The sequence below is a fragment of the Thamnophis elegans genome, chromosome 6 (assembly GCF_009769535.1).
Source record: "Thamnophis elegans isolate rThaEle1 chromosome 6, rThaEle1.pri, whole genome shotgun sequence".
Classification (NCBI taxonomy): domain Eukaryota; kingdom Metazoa; phylum Chordata; class Lepidosauria; order Squamata; family Colubridae; genus Thamnophis; species Thamnophis elegans.
This window is the reverse complement of record NC_045546.1, coordinates 49,950,418-49,966,096: the sequence shown is the minus strand read 5'-3', so window position 1 is coordinate 49,966,096 and position 15,679 is coordinate 49,950,418. Positions and strand designations below refer to the sequence as shown.

The 15,679-nt window shown below is 36.5% G+C and overlaps 1 protein-coding gene and 1 long non-coding RNA gene across 3 annotated transcripts in view; both read left to right on the top strand.

The window, feature by feature from the left end:
• The window catches only part of LOC116510672, a 65,771-nt gene that overhangs the window by 29,395 nt on the left and 20,697 nt on the right, over window positions 1-15,679 (top strand). The gene's annotated exons all lie outside the window — the stretch shown is intronic.
• LOC116510671 lies at window positions 5,453-15,005 on the top strand. 2 transcript variants are annotated; one of them, XM_032220308.1, is made up of 4 exons: window positions 5,453-5,533; window positions 6,977-7,071; window positions 10,252-10,334; window positions 12,107-15,005. In XM_032220308.1, the coding sequence occupies exon 4, from the start codon at window positions 12,846-12,848 to the stop codon at window positions 14,322-14,324; it is 1,479 nt and encodes a 492-aa protein (XP_032076199.1). In that variant the 5' UTR covers window positions 5,453-5,533; window positions 6,977-7,071; window positions 10,252-10,334; window positions 12,107-12,845; the 3' UTR covers window positions 14,325-15,005. The 2 variants fall into 2 exon arrangements, with proteins under 2 accessions (XP_032076199.1, XP_032076200.1); XM_032220309.1 differs by lacking the exon at window positions 5,453-5,533 and having other exon boundaries at window positions 6,904-7,071.

Genomic DNA, 15,679 nt, shown 5'->3' with positions numbered 1-15,679 from the left:
GATATGTTTCTCTGAGTCAATTGTACTAGCAAGCATTTTATAGAATGTACAGGATTAGGAATGATTTAGTTGGAGTTTTAGCATAACATTCAATAATAAAGAATTGGTAATAGGAATTTAGTGTTCTCCTATGGCTGCCAATAGTGAGATTTAATTGCCTTCTGCAAGTTGTCTCACATTGTCATCCAGCTCATCTTCTGAAAATACTTTCTGCAACTTGAATTGCAATATTCCTGATTATCTAAAATTTTATTAAACTGTTGCAATGCTTAATTAATAATCAAACTAAAAACAGATGGTTTTTTAGGCTTTATGTATTTTATCCAGATGCTCTTTATTTAAATTTGTATAATTTAAGATTCTACTTCCTACCAGCCTGAAAGGGTTCTCCCTTTGCTCATTTTCTTTAAGCTGAGAACCTGATGTAAAGATAGCAATCTGAACAGACATACTTATGTTCATTACCATATCTGAAATTTGAACAGGGATCCTACAATAATCATCCAATAATTTCACATCAGTGACATGTATTCATAGGAAACAAAAACAGTGATTTCTTAGAAAATGTACCCATCTACTAAGAAAAACAGACATAAATAAGGCAGGGGTTGTCAGGGAAATGTTGAAAATAAGTTTATTTGCACCAAGCAAAATGATATTTTGCTATTGGTCATAGCTGGATCATAGCCATTTGTATTATCACTTACAATGTGGTTTGCAAGTATATGCACCTGACACAAAAAGGTTGCCAAATCTAGCTTTAAAGAAGAATAAGCAATGATGATACTATTTATTTGCCATAAAGTTATTATGGATTTTCTCCACAATGATCTGTTCCTAATCTGATCTTTTAGGTCTTCCAACAATGCACTCACATCAATTTTAATTGAGTCCATCCATCTTGCTACTGGCTGTCCTCTTCTTGTCTTTTCTTCTACCTTTCCCAGCACTGGAGCCTTCTAGCTCTCACAAATGGAGTGCTCAAATGATAATTCCTACTACAGTAGTCTTCAATTTATGATCACATTTGAGCCCAGGTTATGTTGATTCATTCATTTTTCCCCCCAAACTGAAATAATGCAAAAGTGATTTTAGATGGATTGTGCCCATTAGTTTCATGTTCCCCCCTTTTTTTCTAGATACTGTGTGAGATTTATTGCCTGTGTTTGAAAGTAATGTTTCAACATCTAGAAAGTGTTTTCTTGGTTAAATCCCAATTAATTTATTTCCTATAATTAACTTGGACTATACTGAAAAAGAAAGTATAAATGGACTAAGCATTAATCTTCCTCAAGTTTTCTTTTATCTCCTTCACAAAATTGGTATAAATCTCTCTTTAAAGCTAGTCGGCAAATCATAATATTAATTAAAAAAATACTAAATATAAAAAAAGACCTGATAATATTAAAATGGTAATCATTAACCCAGCCTTCTCCAGTCTGGTACCTTCTGGAAATAATGTGATTGTGGAAATATCCACCTAGTATGCCCCACACTATGCTTATTTTCTTGCAATTTTTTTTAATGGCAATAGTGGAAATGGCAGCAGTGACAACAAAGTTCCAACTTCTATCTTATCCAATGGCTAGTTAGGACATGCTGCAAAAATGTTGTGTATATGACACTGCCAGTGATTATTTTTTTATAAAACCATTCCAGAAATCTGAATAGTAAAAATCTTATACAACCAAGTGATTGTAACTGAGGCCATCTTCATTTAGCCTTCATGTATTCTATTTGTAGAGAAGTCATTTTGGAGTCCTCCCAGATTCTGGAAGGCCAGATTTGTACTCCATTGTTCAATCTCATTGGGGAAAAACTCTTTTCAAAAGATTTGTAGGATGTAAGATTCAGGTATCATTGGTTTAACAAGGTCTAACACATAAAAAATTACAATGGTGGGCAATCAAAAATGCAATAAAATGCATTGAAATTTTATTAAGATCAGTTGGTCTTGGAGATTATTTATAGCCCCCTTGTTCTGTTGAGTTTAAAGACTGCTGGAGACAATGGAAAGTAAATAGTTATTTCTTGAGTTTTAACAGGCAGAAAGGAAGCTTCTTGAGATAGATAGATAGATAGATAGATAGATAGATAGATAGATAGATGATAGATAGATGATAGATAGATGATAGATAGATGATAGATAGATGATAGATAGATGATAGATAGATGATAGATAGGTACAGATATAGATGATATAGATATTGAAATATAGGTAAGTGTGCTTGTGTATAAATGCTGATTGATTCTTCTTATGAATCACATGGACCAGCTGTTTCCTTCCTACAAAAATTAATTGGTGGTTGAAATAAACAACACTCCAATGCACATGTTTTTAAGCTTGAATTTTTATTTCAGTTTTTGGAGCTTTATCCATGTAAATATGTGGGCAGCTTTTACTCAAGAATAATTCCCATAAATTACTTTATATCAAACAAAAGTTTATTATGGTCATAGACCAGCATAAAAGGATTATGTAACATGAATGTTTTGATGAGAATAATGAATTGCATGGAATGATTTATATATTAAATTAAAATGTTTGCTCAAGGTCACTAATAGCTAAGTAAATATTCAATACATCTCTGCTTACATGTGCATATTTGCATACATACATGTACCTACTGGTCCTGATTATTAGTTTGGGGAAAAATAAAATTCACACTTACATCATCAAGTCTTGCATAGATTTTATAAATTAAAAAGAAACGGTAATGTTGTATGCCAATGAAAGTTTTGCACGTACTTTGCCTGCCTTTTTCCAAGAATATTGGCACTATGCAGTCATTTGCTTGCAAAGCACATTAAATCATGTTCTGGGCAATTCAAAAAGGTTAGCTGAGGAAAAAGACAACTAATTTTGTATTGTATTTTAGGCAGCAGCCTACTGAGAATTATATTGGGGAAATAAATACGTGCAATGATCTTTTCAAAAACTAGGAAACATTACAATATTTGGTCATCAATCAGAGATGTAATAAGATGCAGATAATTCAATCAGAGTAATTGTATTAGGCTTAATTTCTTTAATTGCTACTGTGATTTGAGAAATGAGAAGAGGGACATCGAGCTCTGGTGAGAGTCTTCTTCTCCCTTATTTTGTTTTCCATTCCAGATGGTCACTATAAAATTACGATTAGTAAGATTACTTTCTTAGTTTTTTTTAAAAAAATCATCCAATTCTACTCTATTTCTCTTTTGTGTCATAACATTCAGATTATAAACCTGTGGAAAGAGATTCCCTTAGATGCCTTTATTTTGGGGGATTTGCATCAAATTTGGTTAGTTTTTGAGTTTAGATTACACTACAGATTGTTAATTGCACTTGTTGATCAAATTTTGAATTAGAACCTTGTAACTTCAAAAAAATTGATAGCAATGCTAAAGTGTCAATCCTTCTAAATAAATGAATTAATCTAGAAGGTTTCACACATTAACACAATCTAGATTTTTTTGAATTTTTTCCTAGAAATTTCACAAACTTGTTTTGTTCACAACTTCACTTTTTAACCATAAAAAACAGCTTACCATGTTTTTCCAGCCACAATTCTTTCTGAGAAATATGGTGAATCTTAAATAATGCTTTATCTGTTAGCTTTGATTCCTGTATGGGGGCATGCTTTAAAATATTTGGTAGAATATAAGAAGAATTGGGGCATGATACCTCAGTGATTAAGATTTCGAGCTTGGAAAGCTGGCCAGGCTGAATTCAAGACCCTAGTAGTGCATGATGGTGTGAGCTCCCATTAGCTCCTGCCAATTTGGCAGTTTGAAGGCATGCACCTCTTCAGCAGGACAGGTTACTGCATTCCATATTTTCATGCTGGCCAAATGATAATGGAAGCCTCTCTCAGACAAAATAGGTTTCATTGACTGAGAATTGGAGATGACCCTTGAGTCAGTCATGATCAGACAGGGGAAACCTTTAAACTTTTTAAGAATGGTGGATTGTGAACTTTAGTTATTGTTTTTCATTAATGCTTTCCAAATCTATAGTTCTTACTCTAAATCTTTCTTTTCCATCTCAGTATAAAATCACAAACTGACACTTCCTCCAATTAAACATAAAGAGCTATTATATCTCCATATTTTATACAATCTTGTTTAAAATTTAAATACTTCATAGTTATTTGGCTATTTAGCAACAAATGAAAATAATAGCAAATTCCTGTTTTTATTAATCTGCTTGCATTTGAAATAAACTTTTTTTCTAGGGAAAAGCCACAAAAATCTAAAAAAGATACATCTAAAACAAGGCACATCATAAAAACCATAACTTTAAAGGCATTAAAGGAAGTTTGGGTCTGCTTGGTGTGTCCTACCTAGATTTCAAAGACAACCAACCTGAAATGGCAAGGTTTAAATTTCACATTACAAATCTAAATTTAAATTGAACCTTTAGTTGAACTGATAATTTTTTAGAATAGTTTGTTTCAATATAATAAATTCCAAAGTTGGACTCTAAACTGAATCATTATGTACATAGTTACATAACAAATTTGTCATACTACAGTGTATGAAATTATGGGCAATTCAAAGTGCAGGAAGTAAATAATAAGACCATAAAGAGACTGGCTGGACAAGATTAACTGTCTATTTAGTTCAGCAGCTTGATTTCCATGGCTGTCAACTAGAAAATGAGCAAGTAGGTCAAGAGACAATAATGCATTCCTGTCTTATTTATGGCAGCTGATATTCAGTAGCATGCTGCCTTCCAAAACTAGGGATCTGTTTAATTGTCATGATTAATAGCTATTATTATGCGTAGTGTTTGTTAATTTGTTTACAAATATTTAATTTATAATATTAAAGACCCTCATCATATCTTATGTTATAGATGACAGTATGTTAATTACTGTATATAAAGAAGTACTGCACTTTATCTTGTCTGATCTCAATTTCTGATATGATACGATATACTTTATTCATACGAAACATCATTTTGTATATTTTTCTCTACAATGTATTTGCATTTATTAGTCTGTCACCGACAAACTCTCTCACCACCATAAAATGTAATTTTTTAAAAGTAAAATTCCCTGTCAATAATTAAACCCTTATTAAAACCTTATTTCAGAAATGTATGGTTTAGAGGTGTCTGAAAAACCAGCAAAGAAAGCATGTTGTTTGCTTAGAAGTGATTGAGTCAACCATAAAGAAAATTTGATCCAAGTTGTCCTGTAACAAACCTACAAAAACTGCTTGCTGTACCTCAACAAGCAGTATAGACCATCTAGAAGGTTGTACATTGAGTTAACTCTCAGAAACTCATTCTTATATATGGAAACTAAGTGATACCCAATATAAGCCTTTTACATCACACTCTTTTGTATATTTTTATAGAAATACGTTAAAGCAATTTATTTAAATTTGTGGGTTAGAGCAGACTGACAGAAATCATGATTATGTGAAGTACTATCTAACACATCTATATCTACTGTACACAGATCTATAAAAAACATGGACTAAAATTTTACCATCAGGATACTATGGACTTCTGAAATTATAACTGCAGGAGTGATTGAGAATTGTGAGTGACTGACAGGCTACTATCCCTTTTCACTTTGTTTTTAAAGATTAAATTGAATTTTCAGTCTCTGTTCTATATGTGAAAAGAAAAATTAGGAAGTAGTTTAGTTTGTAACAATGGTCCAACTTTTCACCACAACCTGGTTTAGAGATATTCATCTATAGCAGGGGTGTCAAACACATGTTGTCACGGCGTCATCGCATGATGTATTGGGACTTCCCCCCCTTCGCTAAACCAGGCATGGGCATGGCCAGTGCATGATGCATGCAGCCTGTGGCCCAGGAGTTTGACAGCCCTGATCTATAGCACAGATTTAGAAGGAACACTCTTGCCAACTATTAGACCAATTCTCCTTTATGTCGTGCTGGAGAAATAAACAAAGTGTATGGTTTTCCCAATGCTCTGCAAATGCAAAATGTTCTGTAGGTTTAGTATGATTGGGAAGACAAGGACTGTGCATGCAAGAGACTGAAGGAAAGGCTTAGCAACCAGAGAACCAATCCCGACTGTCCAGATTTCTTAAGTTGAAAATGTGTGCAATTAATTAGCAGTTGGCATTATGTGAAATGCATAAAGATTATGATAGAAATATATATGATCTTCTCATCTTTTATTAGTCATAGTACTAGAAGGCAAGCTCAATATTTAAGTAGGTGGAACAGGAACCCGTTTGCCTTCCAGCTAAAAACTTGAGATGGGTTTGCAATATACCTATTGACCTTATCTGCCCTGATGCATAATATTCAGCAATGTAATATTTTGTTTGGTGTGTCAGGCAGTGATTCCACCTCCTCACTTCTTAAGCCATAGAGAAATAATTTAAAAGGAAGTGAGTGCAAACAAGAATGAATATATATTCATCTCAGCTTATGTTTAATAAGAGCTGTAATAAAGATTTGTCCTTCTGGAAAAGCTATTGTTGGTACATGTGCAGTAACCAGACCTTCAGAAATATTAGCAGCAACATGTTCCCCCCAGGATTTGATGCAGTGATGATAGTTTTCTGGCAAACAAAAGACCCCACAGGAAACTGGCTTGGCATAGCCTAACCTATCTTAAAACTGCTTTTTTATGTCTCATTAGAGCATATAATTATATGTTATTATCTAAATTCAAAATTTCAACTTATAAACTACATAAGCAGATTCTAAAGCATGACAGTTTTACATATTTAATAATGTATATATAAATAAAACATACATTGTTATTAAAATAATATGCCAATATAATTATATTGAATACAAGTTTAGAATGGGATAAATGAAGTTATTCTTGTCTGGTGTAATAAGTCCTACCAAATTTAATGGGATTCTGATGAGAGTAGCTAGTATAGTGGGATGGAACAAAATGCTGAATTACAACTTCCATCTTGGTCTTAAGTACTGAAAGACAGGCATGCTTCAGCTCCTATGACAATTTGGAAAAAAAAATTTTTTTTTCCAGATCTACAGAAAGTTGCAGTGGATTCAGGTATTGGTTTTGATTTGAAGAACCAATGGCCATAGCTTGAACATCATCTGTGGCAATCTGTCATAAAGGTACCTGGGAAAAAGAAAAATGATATCTGGCAGAAAAACAAAATAGAAAGGGAAAATTGTAAAAGAAATATGTGGCTATAAAAATGAGTACAGGTGACAGAACAGTACAACTTATTTTCTCAAATGAAAATGGCAACAGGCATAAAGGATTTGACTATGCTTCATTTTAATACAGTGAATTTTTAAACACATTTGAAGAGTAATGACTACGGTCACCTTATTATGTCTTGTCTTCATTTTCATTTATATTCTAACATGTAAATGAAATTATAGGTTGGAATTTATTGTTTCTTTATCTTACTTTGCCTCTAAGGAGACTGGAATAGCACAGAATTATGGGAAGTTGATTAATATGCTTGGAAATAACTTTCTAAGGGGTCAAGGCAATTAGCTAAACTTTCTAGCTGACAGGGATTTGAGGCCAACTCTCCCTGATCTGCTCCAACATTTTGTATACATACTGTATTTTCTGTTTTCATAGAAAGTGATAATGTGCGCTAGATGGATTAACATAATCACAACAGACTGATTCATCATATTTTTTATAGGCTTTTTGACTAGTAAGCTACATATGCATGGCAGCAGTTTTTAGATTGAGAAAGCTAATTAAAACAATGGATCTAAATATTGAAAAGGTGTGACAAAAAATTTCTTGTGGAATTCTGCAAGATGGCAGTTATGGTATATGGTTTCACTGAGGAGATTGAACTTCAAATTTCTACTTGACTATGGCTCTCAGTGAGTGATTGGAAGCCAGTCATTGTGTTGCAGCCCAATATATCTCAAAAGATTATCATTGTTGAAATAAAATAAGGGAGATCCCTATTTATCTCTATTTTTTATCTCGCAAGACTTCATTAGGTATATTAACATATTATTTTGGACAGCAATAGGAAAAATGTATTTTTAAAAAAATCTTAGTTTTGTATTTTTCATTCCATTTCATTCAGTATTTTAATAAAAGGAAGAGAAAAAGACCACGCAGAGAAAAGTCTTAACAAGATCTGAATTTGTTTGTTTAATTCTGTCAAAACAATGTCACAAACAATGATGAAAAAATGATGCTGCCACTAATGAAACTATTGAACAATCACTTAGATGTAATGAATAAATGATATTCTTCTTCAAACTAATGAAAATGATGCTTGTTTTACTAAATGTAAGAAACGTTCACTAAGAAAGGGCAAGCATGTTCATTTTTGCCTATCTCTTATATTGTCTTTTGTTCTGTTCAAGGCAATAGAAGTATCAAAAGAGATTCAAGACTCTGTTTATTTGTAATCTATCAGCAGAATAATTCTCCAAAAATTGTATATAGTAGGATAAAATTTGTGCAGCAGGAGAACCTAGCATAATAAAATTCAATTTGACAATTTTTGAGCCATATCCGGGGGGGGGGGGGGGGGAGCGAAATCCAGAAAAAACCTTCCCTATATTGCAAGTTGATTTTTATTGCATATGTGGAAGTAAACATAGTAAGAAGTGGGATGTATATATAATGTTTACACCTTCAGAGTTGATTTCTTGAAAACAATTTTACTGGCATTAAAAAAGCACATGAATCAAGTTCATTGGAGATGTACTTTTCATATGTCCTTAGTTTGCGACTCAAAGATATTGAGTGTGACTGCTTTGAAGGAAAGATCTGCAGTGATAGAGAAAAAAAAATCAAAATTGATGTTTTCCCATTACATCAGAAGAATCCCGTTATAAATAATGTGGCACGTTTTTCCCAAATAAAGGAGTTTAGATTCTATTCCATTCCATTCCATTCCATTTCAAGAAAGCAATGGAATGAGATATTAATTGTAATTTTTAAATAATTTTTGTATTTTTAAACATATTTGTACATTGTGTCACTATTTTCTGACTATAACAAATTAAAAATCAAACTAAATAAACTGATATGCACATTTAGCAGTATATCCCTTGCTGTTACAGAACAGCTTTCAAGAAGATTTTAACTATCCCCTGAAAATAGCAGGGCAATTGAAATGTGGATTTAAAAAACCCTAATCTATACTTTTGGTCCAATGAATTAATTTTCTAATTTTGGTTAGTAAATAAAAAAACTCTTTCTCCAAATTCAATTTTCATTTCAGTAGTTAGCAGCACATTGATGTCTTCATTGATTACCAAAGGAGTAATTTTTTCTAAGGTTGCAGTTGTCTAAATAGTTAACATTAAATTGATAGCATATTAATTTTAGTACATTTGCCACCATGACAAGCACAGAGTTCATATTTGCTGCTAAGGAAATTGTAAAACTGGAACTGCATTTCTGCAGAACTAGTTTGTCAGCCTTTTTAATACTGATCCCAGATGTATGGGTTTTTTTAAATTTTTGAGATTATCTGTTGGATATTTAGATACCTTAAAAAGAGAATATCAAATATGGTAATTATATTATATTGTAAAAATAGATACAAAAATAGATTAGATGGATTAAAAATCCAAACACGTTTAAATGCCTAATGTAAACTAATGACTATCTACAGTTTATGAATGAAATGCAACCTAAGTTCAATACAACTGTTCTTTTCTCAGTACAATTATGCAAAAGGTTGCTTTTTATATATATATTAAAAGCAGGATCAATGCTTCTGAATGTCATACATTTATTTGCATTTGCTTTAAATGATCACTATCCTTAATCAGGACTAGAGAGGCCTGATATTATGAACTGAGAATGGTGGTACGAAGCCCATTTTTATCCCACTTCTATCTGATCTCAAAGTTCCCTTCAATCTCAAGAAACACTAGTCAATCTATCATCTAACAAATGCAAAATGGACCTCAGTAAATGAGAATCATCTTAAAACAGAAGTGGATAGTCTATTGGATTATCAAATCCAATGAGATGCCTTGTGTTCTACTTTTGAGATGTGAGACATCAAGTTGCAGAGTAATTGGTGCTTTGATCAATCTGTCTGGTATATTGTAATGTAGGTCAATGTTATCATGCATAAAGATAAAAAGAGTATGTGATTTTATATAATGTAATCCCAATTTTATTACAATTTTCTTCAAAGTTCCATTTCTCTAAGAAATAATTGGTATCTTAAGTGACAGACTTTTCTTGCTCTGAATAATGAGATGCTGTCTGAATGAATATATTTGGTGGTATCTTCTGAGTGTTATACCAAGCATGTTACACCAATCTTCTGTCTAATTGTGCAGAATTGTTGGAAGTCCAATTCTGACAACTGCTGTACTTCTTGGTAACTCAACTATGCTTGAGCTCGCACCCCACACTGTCACAGGTAAGAACTAGTTACCACATGTTCTCCAGCTATATTGTTATGGTATGGTGTAGTGCAGGCATGTCCAACCTGTAGCCCATTGTCCATATATGGCCCTGGGTAGCTAGTAATGCGGCCCCACAAGATCATAAAATATTATATTATTATGTGATTTTATATTATAAAACTGACGTGGAGAGACCTTGCCCAAAGCTGAGAGTTGGACATGACTGAAGGATTATCATCATCATCATCATCACCACCACCACCTTATAAAACTGTATTATATGTTTTATATGTGCCCAAGACAATTCTTCACTCATGGAAGCCCAGTAATTGGATATCCATGATGTAGTGGTTAAGGAAATCAGCTAAGACTATGAAGACCCAGCTTGGAATTCATCTCAGTCATTGAAATTTACTGAGTGATTTTGGGCCCATTGTTCACCTCATAGGCTTTTTGTTATTGGGGAGGATTGAAGGAAGATATCTATTCATACCATTGCACATATAAGAATTGTGAAAAGAAATATGAAATGTTGATATGAACTGTTGTTGGTTTCAAAATTATTTTGGCATGGATGTGAAACTTATGAAATTTTTTGAAGGACGGAAGGCTAATTTTGCAACCCCACCTCACATATATGTGGCTGCTTAAAGCTATTTGGCACAATATAGAACACCTGGCTGCACAGATGCTTTGATTCTTCAACTGTCTGGCATGACCTGTGTCAATCATATTACTTGGCAGATGGGAAAAGAGATGAGATGTTAAATGATAAAATCCAAACACAATTTAAGTTGTTATGGTTTCCTCTATACTGGCTTAAATCCTACAATAACTTAAGGAAATTCACGTGGAAAGATAGGATCTAGAATCTTCCATCTCTAGCCCTTGTATCTACCTGTTTTGGGAGTTCTTGGGAAGAAAATGGAATAAAGTAAAAAGAAGAGGTTGAAAAAGTTCCTGTAGTATATTTGGAACTAAAGTATGACTGACTATTTAAATGACAAAGATTCTTTTTTCTCATTCTGAAATATATTATTTCAACATCTCAAATACTAACATATTTGATTATTTGGGTAAATTAGTCTGGACTTATATTACTATTTCTTAATTTGTAACTATATTTATAAAAGACACATTCTATTTTTAGTTATTTTACTTATTTGTCATCCACCTTTGTTATTTATAGAAATAGTTCAAGGTAACGAACATATCCAACATACCTTCCTCCTTCTATTTTCTCTATAACAACCCTGTGAGGTGAGTTGGGCTGAGACAGAGTGACTGGCCCAAGGTTCAAGGTCACCCAGCTGGGTTTCATGGTTAAAGTGGGGCTGGAACCCATGGTCTACCACTTTCTAACCTTGTGTATATATGAAACTACATATAATATTAGTTGTATAGAATACGTGTTCAATGCCTATGAATGATAATTCAGTTTTAGTTAAGGAATTTTGGCTGGCATGATCCAGCAGACACCCAGCAGATACTAGACAGCCAGTAAGATGTCTAGAGTTCCCTTGTGACTAGATCGGCAGTTATTAAATAAATACCTTTAATTTTTTTAAAAATGATCAGGACACTCTATTTACTCTTTGCAAAGGAATATAAGATTGCAATTTGTCAGGAAATAGGCATCATTACTTCTGAATAATGTAGGCTTATCTGTGTGTGTAGGGTATTTGACATAGAAAAAAAGTGAAAATGTGAAATGTGAAAAATTTGGCGATATTATGTTATGTTGTGTTATTGCATAATTTTATTACTTCCTTTTTTATCTTTGTAGATTGCAGTTTAGATGTTGCAGCAAACCTAGTAAGATTTATCTTCTTCACTTGACAGAACAACACAGATGTTTGCCTGTGCAATGTTACCTCATCATGAATGTTATCTATTTTGCCCTGACTCAGCAGAGGCTGTGTACATTCATATATTTAATCCAGAATTTATTATTACATTTTTAGAAAACACCCAACAGCTTATAAGATGTTGAACATACACTTATTTTAGCACAGTTGTTACTTATTGTTACTACAGAAATATTACTGGATGATTCTGTTCCAAATTATTTGAAATTAATTCTATTAGAGTTGAAGCTAAAAGTAAAATCTCTTATTGGGAATACAAAAAAACAGCAGCCATGTGAATGGATAACAGGATTTTAAAAGAATCCTCATATGCATCGTCCCTCTCTTTACAGGTTCATAAACCTTGTCAGGAAAGGTGTCCCTGATAGTTTCTACATATCTAATGTGGTGTTATGTATTCTGAAACATACAAAAGGGCCGGCAACAGCTCTGCTGCTCCCTGATTGGGTAGGACGCAGCAGAGGCTGTTGCTAGCCTTCCCTAACAGCTAATCTTCCCTGATTGGCCGAGGTACTGCATCGGCAGTTGCTGAGCAGAACCCGGCCCCTGATTGGTTAATGTGATTGTTACAATTACTATAAATACTGGGCGCGTATTGTGAAACCTTGAATCGTTATCTTACTTCCTGAACAATAAAGACCATCTTTCTGGCTATCCATGGCTCCTGCGTATCCATCCATTCAATACCTAAAACTGGCGACGAGGGTGGGATCCGCGATTCCCGCGGGGCCTGGAAGAAGAAAGAACAGCCAGTCGCAGCCACCTCTACTTCGCACAACTTCAGAGGCTACCCGAGCTACCTTCGCACAACTCCGAGGCTACCTTCCAGCAGCAGCAGCAGCCGTAGCCACCGCCGTTGGAGCCTGCCAGCGTCTCTGCCAACTTGGCATCGATCAGACGCGGCCTCCGTCCGCCCTGAGGGGGTGTCCCGCACTCACCTCGGACGGAGTGCCGCCGATGCGCAAGGACGAGCAATGGACCGTGAGGCTCAACCGCGGAGAAGAGCCCGTGAAGGACCTGCCGGAACTCAAGGCCAGCATGCGCCCAGCTGAAGCAGTTTCCAGCAACCGAGGAGCTTCAATTTACGCCAACTCGGAGGACGAGCAACAGACCCCCGGTCTACACCTACTCCGAGGACGAGCCGCAGTCTGCGGAAGCCAACCTCAGCCGGAACTGTCTGGGCCCAAAGCTGTTGGGTTTTCCGTGCACCTCACGGATCCAGCCAGCTGTCCCGATAGCACAAACTGCTTCGCGATCTGGCCACTCAGCCTGCCTGCGAAGTCTGCCTACCACGGAGCAACTCTAACCTTCCGCTCAGAAGCCGCCTGCTGCTTCCCGTTCGAGCCAACCCTTCCTGCCGCGAAGAGCTCAACGCCTTGCCTCCGCAGCTTGCCTGCAAATCCTTGCTGCCTTCCGAAGAGCTGCCTCTACCTGCCGCCAAAGTCTCGCTGCTTCCAAAGCCTCGAGCAGCCGAGAAGCCTTGCCGCCGCTGCCTGCCTCTCCACTGCCTGCCTCCAATGCGAGGAGCCACTGCCTTCCTGCGAATCCTGCCAGCCAGGGAGCCAAGGGCCACCGCCTGCCTGCCTTCTGCCTCCACGGCCGGCCTCCCCGCTCAGCCGCCTCCACTCCCTGCCTCCCCGCGAGCATGCTTCCCAACGAGAAGCTCGGGAAGCTCCGGGGCCAGCCAGATCAAGCCGCCGCGACCTCCTCGCTGCCTCACCGCCTGCGCAGCCTGCCTGCCGGCTCTCATCCGCCTCCTGGGCCAACTCAGCTGTCTTCCGAGTCGCTCTCAACACTCATCAACCCAGCCGCCCAGGGAGTGCCTCTGCCAGTATGCGAGAGGCCAGGAAGTCACGGGCCGCCGTCCCATTCCTGCCTCTACTTCTTCCCTTCCGCCGGACCTCCGCACTGCCCTGCCAGTCCATCCACCTCCGCGCAAAGCCCTGCCTCTGCTCCCCGCTAACTGACCTTCCGAAGCCATCCGCGGGCCGCCTCCGGGGCCGGTCTTCGCTTCAGAGGTTGCCTCCGAGCCCAGGACCAGGAGAATTCAAAGGGGTTTGTTTGGGCATGCGCAGAACAGGGAGGGGGAAAAAAGAAAGAAGTGAAACTGAGAAACTTGTAAAAATGTGTACTTAGCTGGGGGGGGGGAATGTAAATGAGAAGTTGCTAAAATGGGGTAACGTAAAGGAGAAGTGAAAAATAGAGTATGCAGAGGAAATGTTGAATGAATTAACTGGGGGGAAGGAGAAGTGAATGAATTTAACTGTACATGAAATGTGAATTAACTGGGGGAAAGGATTTCTTCGTAATAACAAAGCAGAATTGAATTTGCTTCTGGGTAATCTTAGTTCTAAAATGTTACACACACACACGCAAATGTAACACACAGACAAACTGATTAAAATGAGTTAATGTTCTTACAATGTTCTGGAACGTTCAAAGCTCCTTGTTATGATCCTATGTGTTCCCCCCCCCCATCAAACAGTCACCACCTCTCTAAGTCCATCTACAACGAAGAGACCTGATCCGAGATCGTCTGCGCATGCTCCTTAGCCAAGCTTGCGCAGATCTGGGGGGAAGGGGTGTTATGTATTCTGAAACATACAAAAGGGCCGGCAACAGCTCTGTTGCTCCCTGATTGGGTAGGACGCAGCAGAGGCTGTTGCTAGCCTTCCCTAACAGCTAATCTTCCCTGATTGGCCGAGGTACTGCATCGGCAGTTGCTGAGCAGTACCCGGCCCCTGATTGGTTAATGTGATTGTTACAATTACTATAAATACTGGGCGCGTATTGTGAAACCTTGAATCGTTGTTATCTTACTTCCTGAACAATAAAGACCATCTTTCTGGCTATCCATGGCTCCTGCGTATCCATCCATTCAATACCTAAAATGTATGTTTAAGGACAACAGCAAAGTCAGGTCAAAAATGCTTCTTTCACAAGGCAACTGGACTTTGTTCTTCCTTGAAGATGTTTTGCTTCTTATCCAAGAAGCCTCTTGGATGAGAAACAAAATGTCTTCAAGGAAAAAACAAAGTCCAGTTGCCTTGTGAAAAAAGCACTTTTGGGACAACCAGACCTGGATCACTGAAAATCTCTCCATAGACAATCAACAGGGTCATCATTTAATAATCATCTAGATCTGCAGTTTCTTCACTGTGGGTATAATCATAATTTTTTTTTTGTCCAAAATATCTGAAAGACGTATTGGGCTGTTTTCTCTTTCCAGCTCAGCTTCATTTTTACTCCTCCTTTTTAGTTGGCATGTGGTGAGACTGTTTTATGATCTGCTAAAAGAGAACCAATATAAGTTCTGCCAATAGATAGAGAGGAATCAATATTCACTCTAGGCTTAAAGTATCTTGTACTATATGCTGTCACTGAGAACATTGATTTAAGATAGAAATACTCACACAACAACAGAATATTTTTTTTCAAAAGAAGCCATTGGTGAAAGAAGTTTTGATTTCTAAATAAGTAAACCAAAGAAG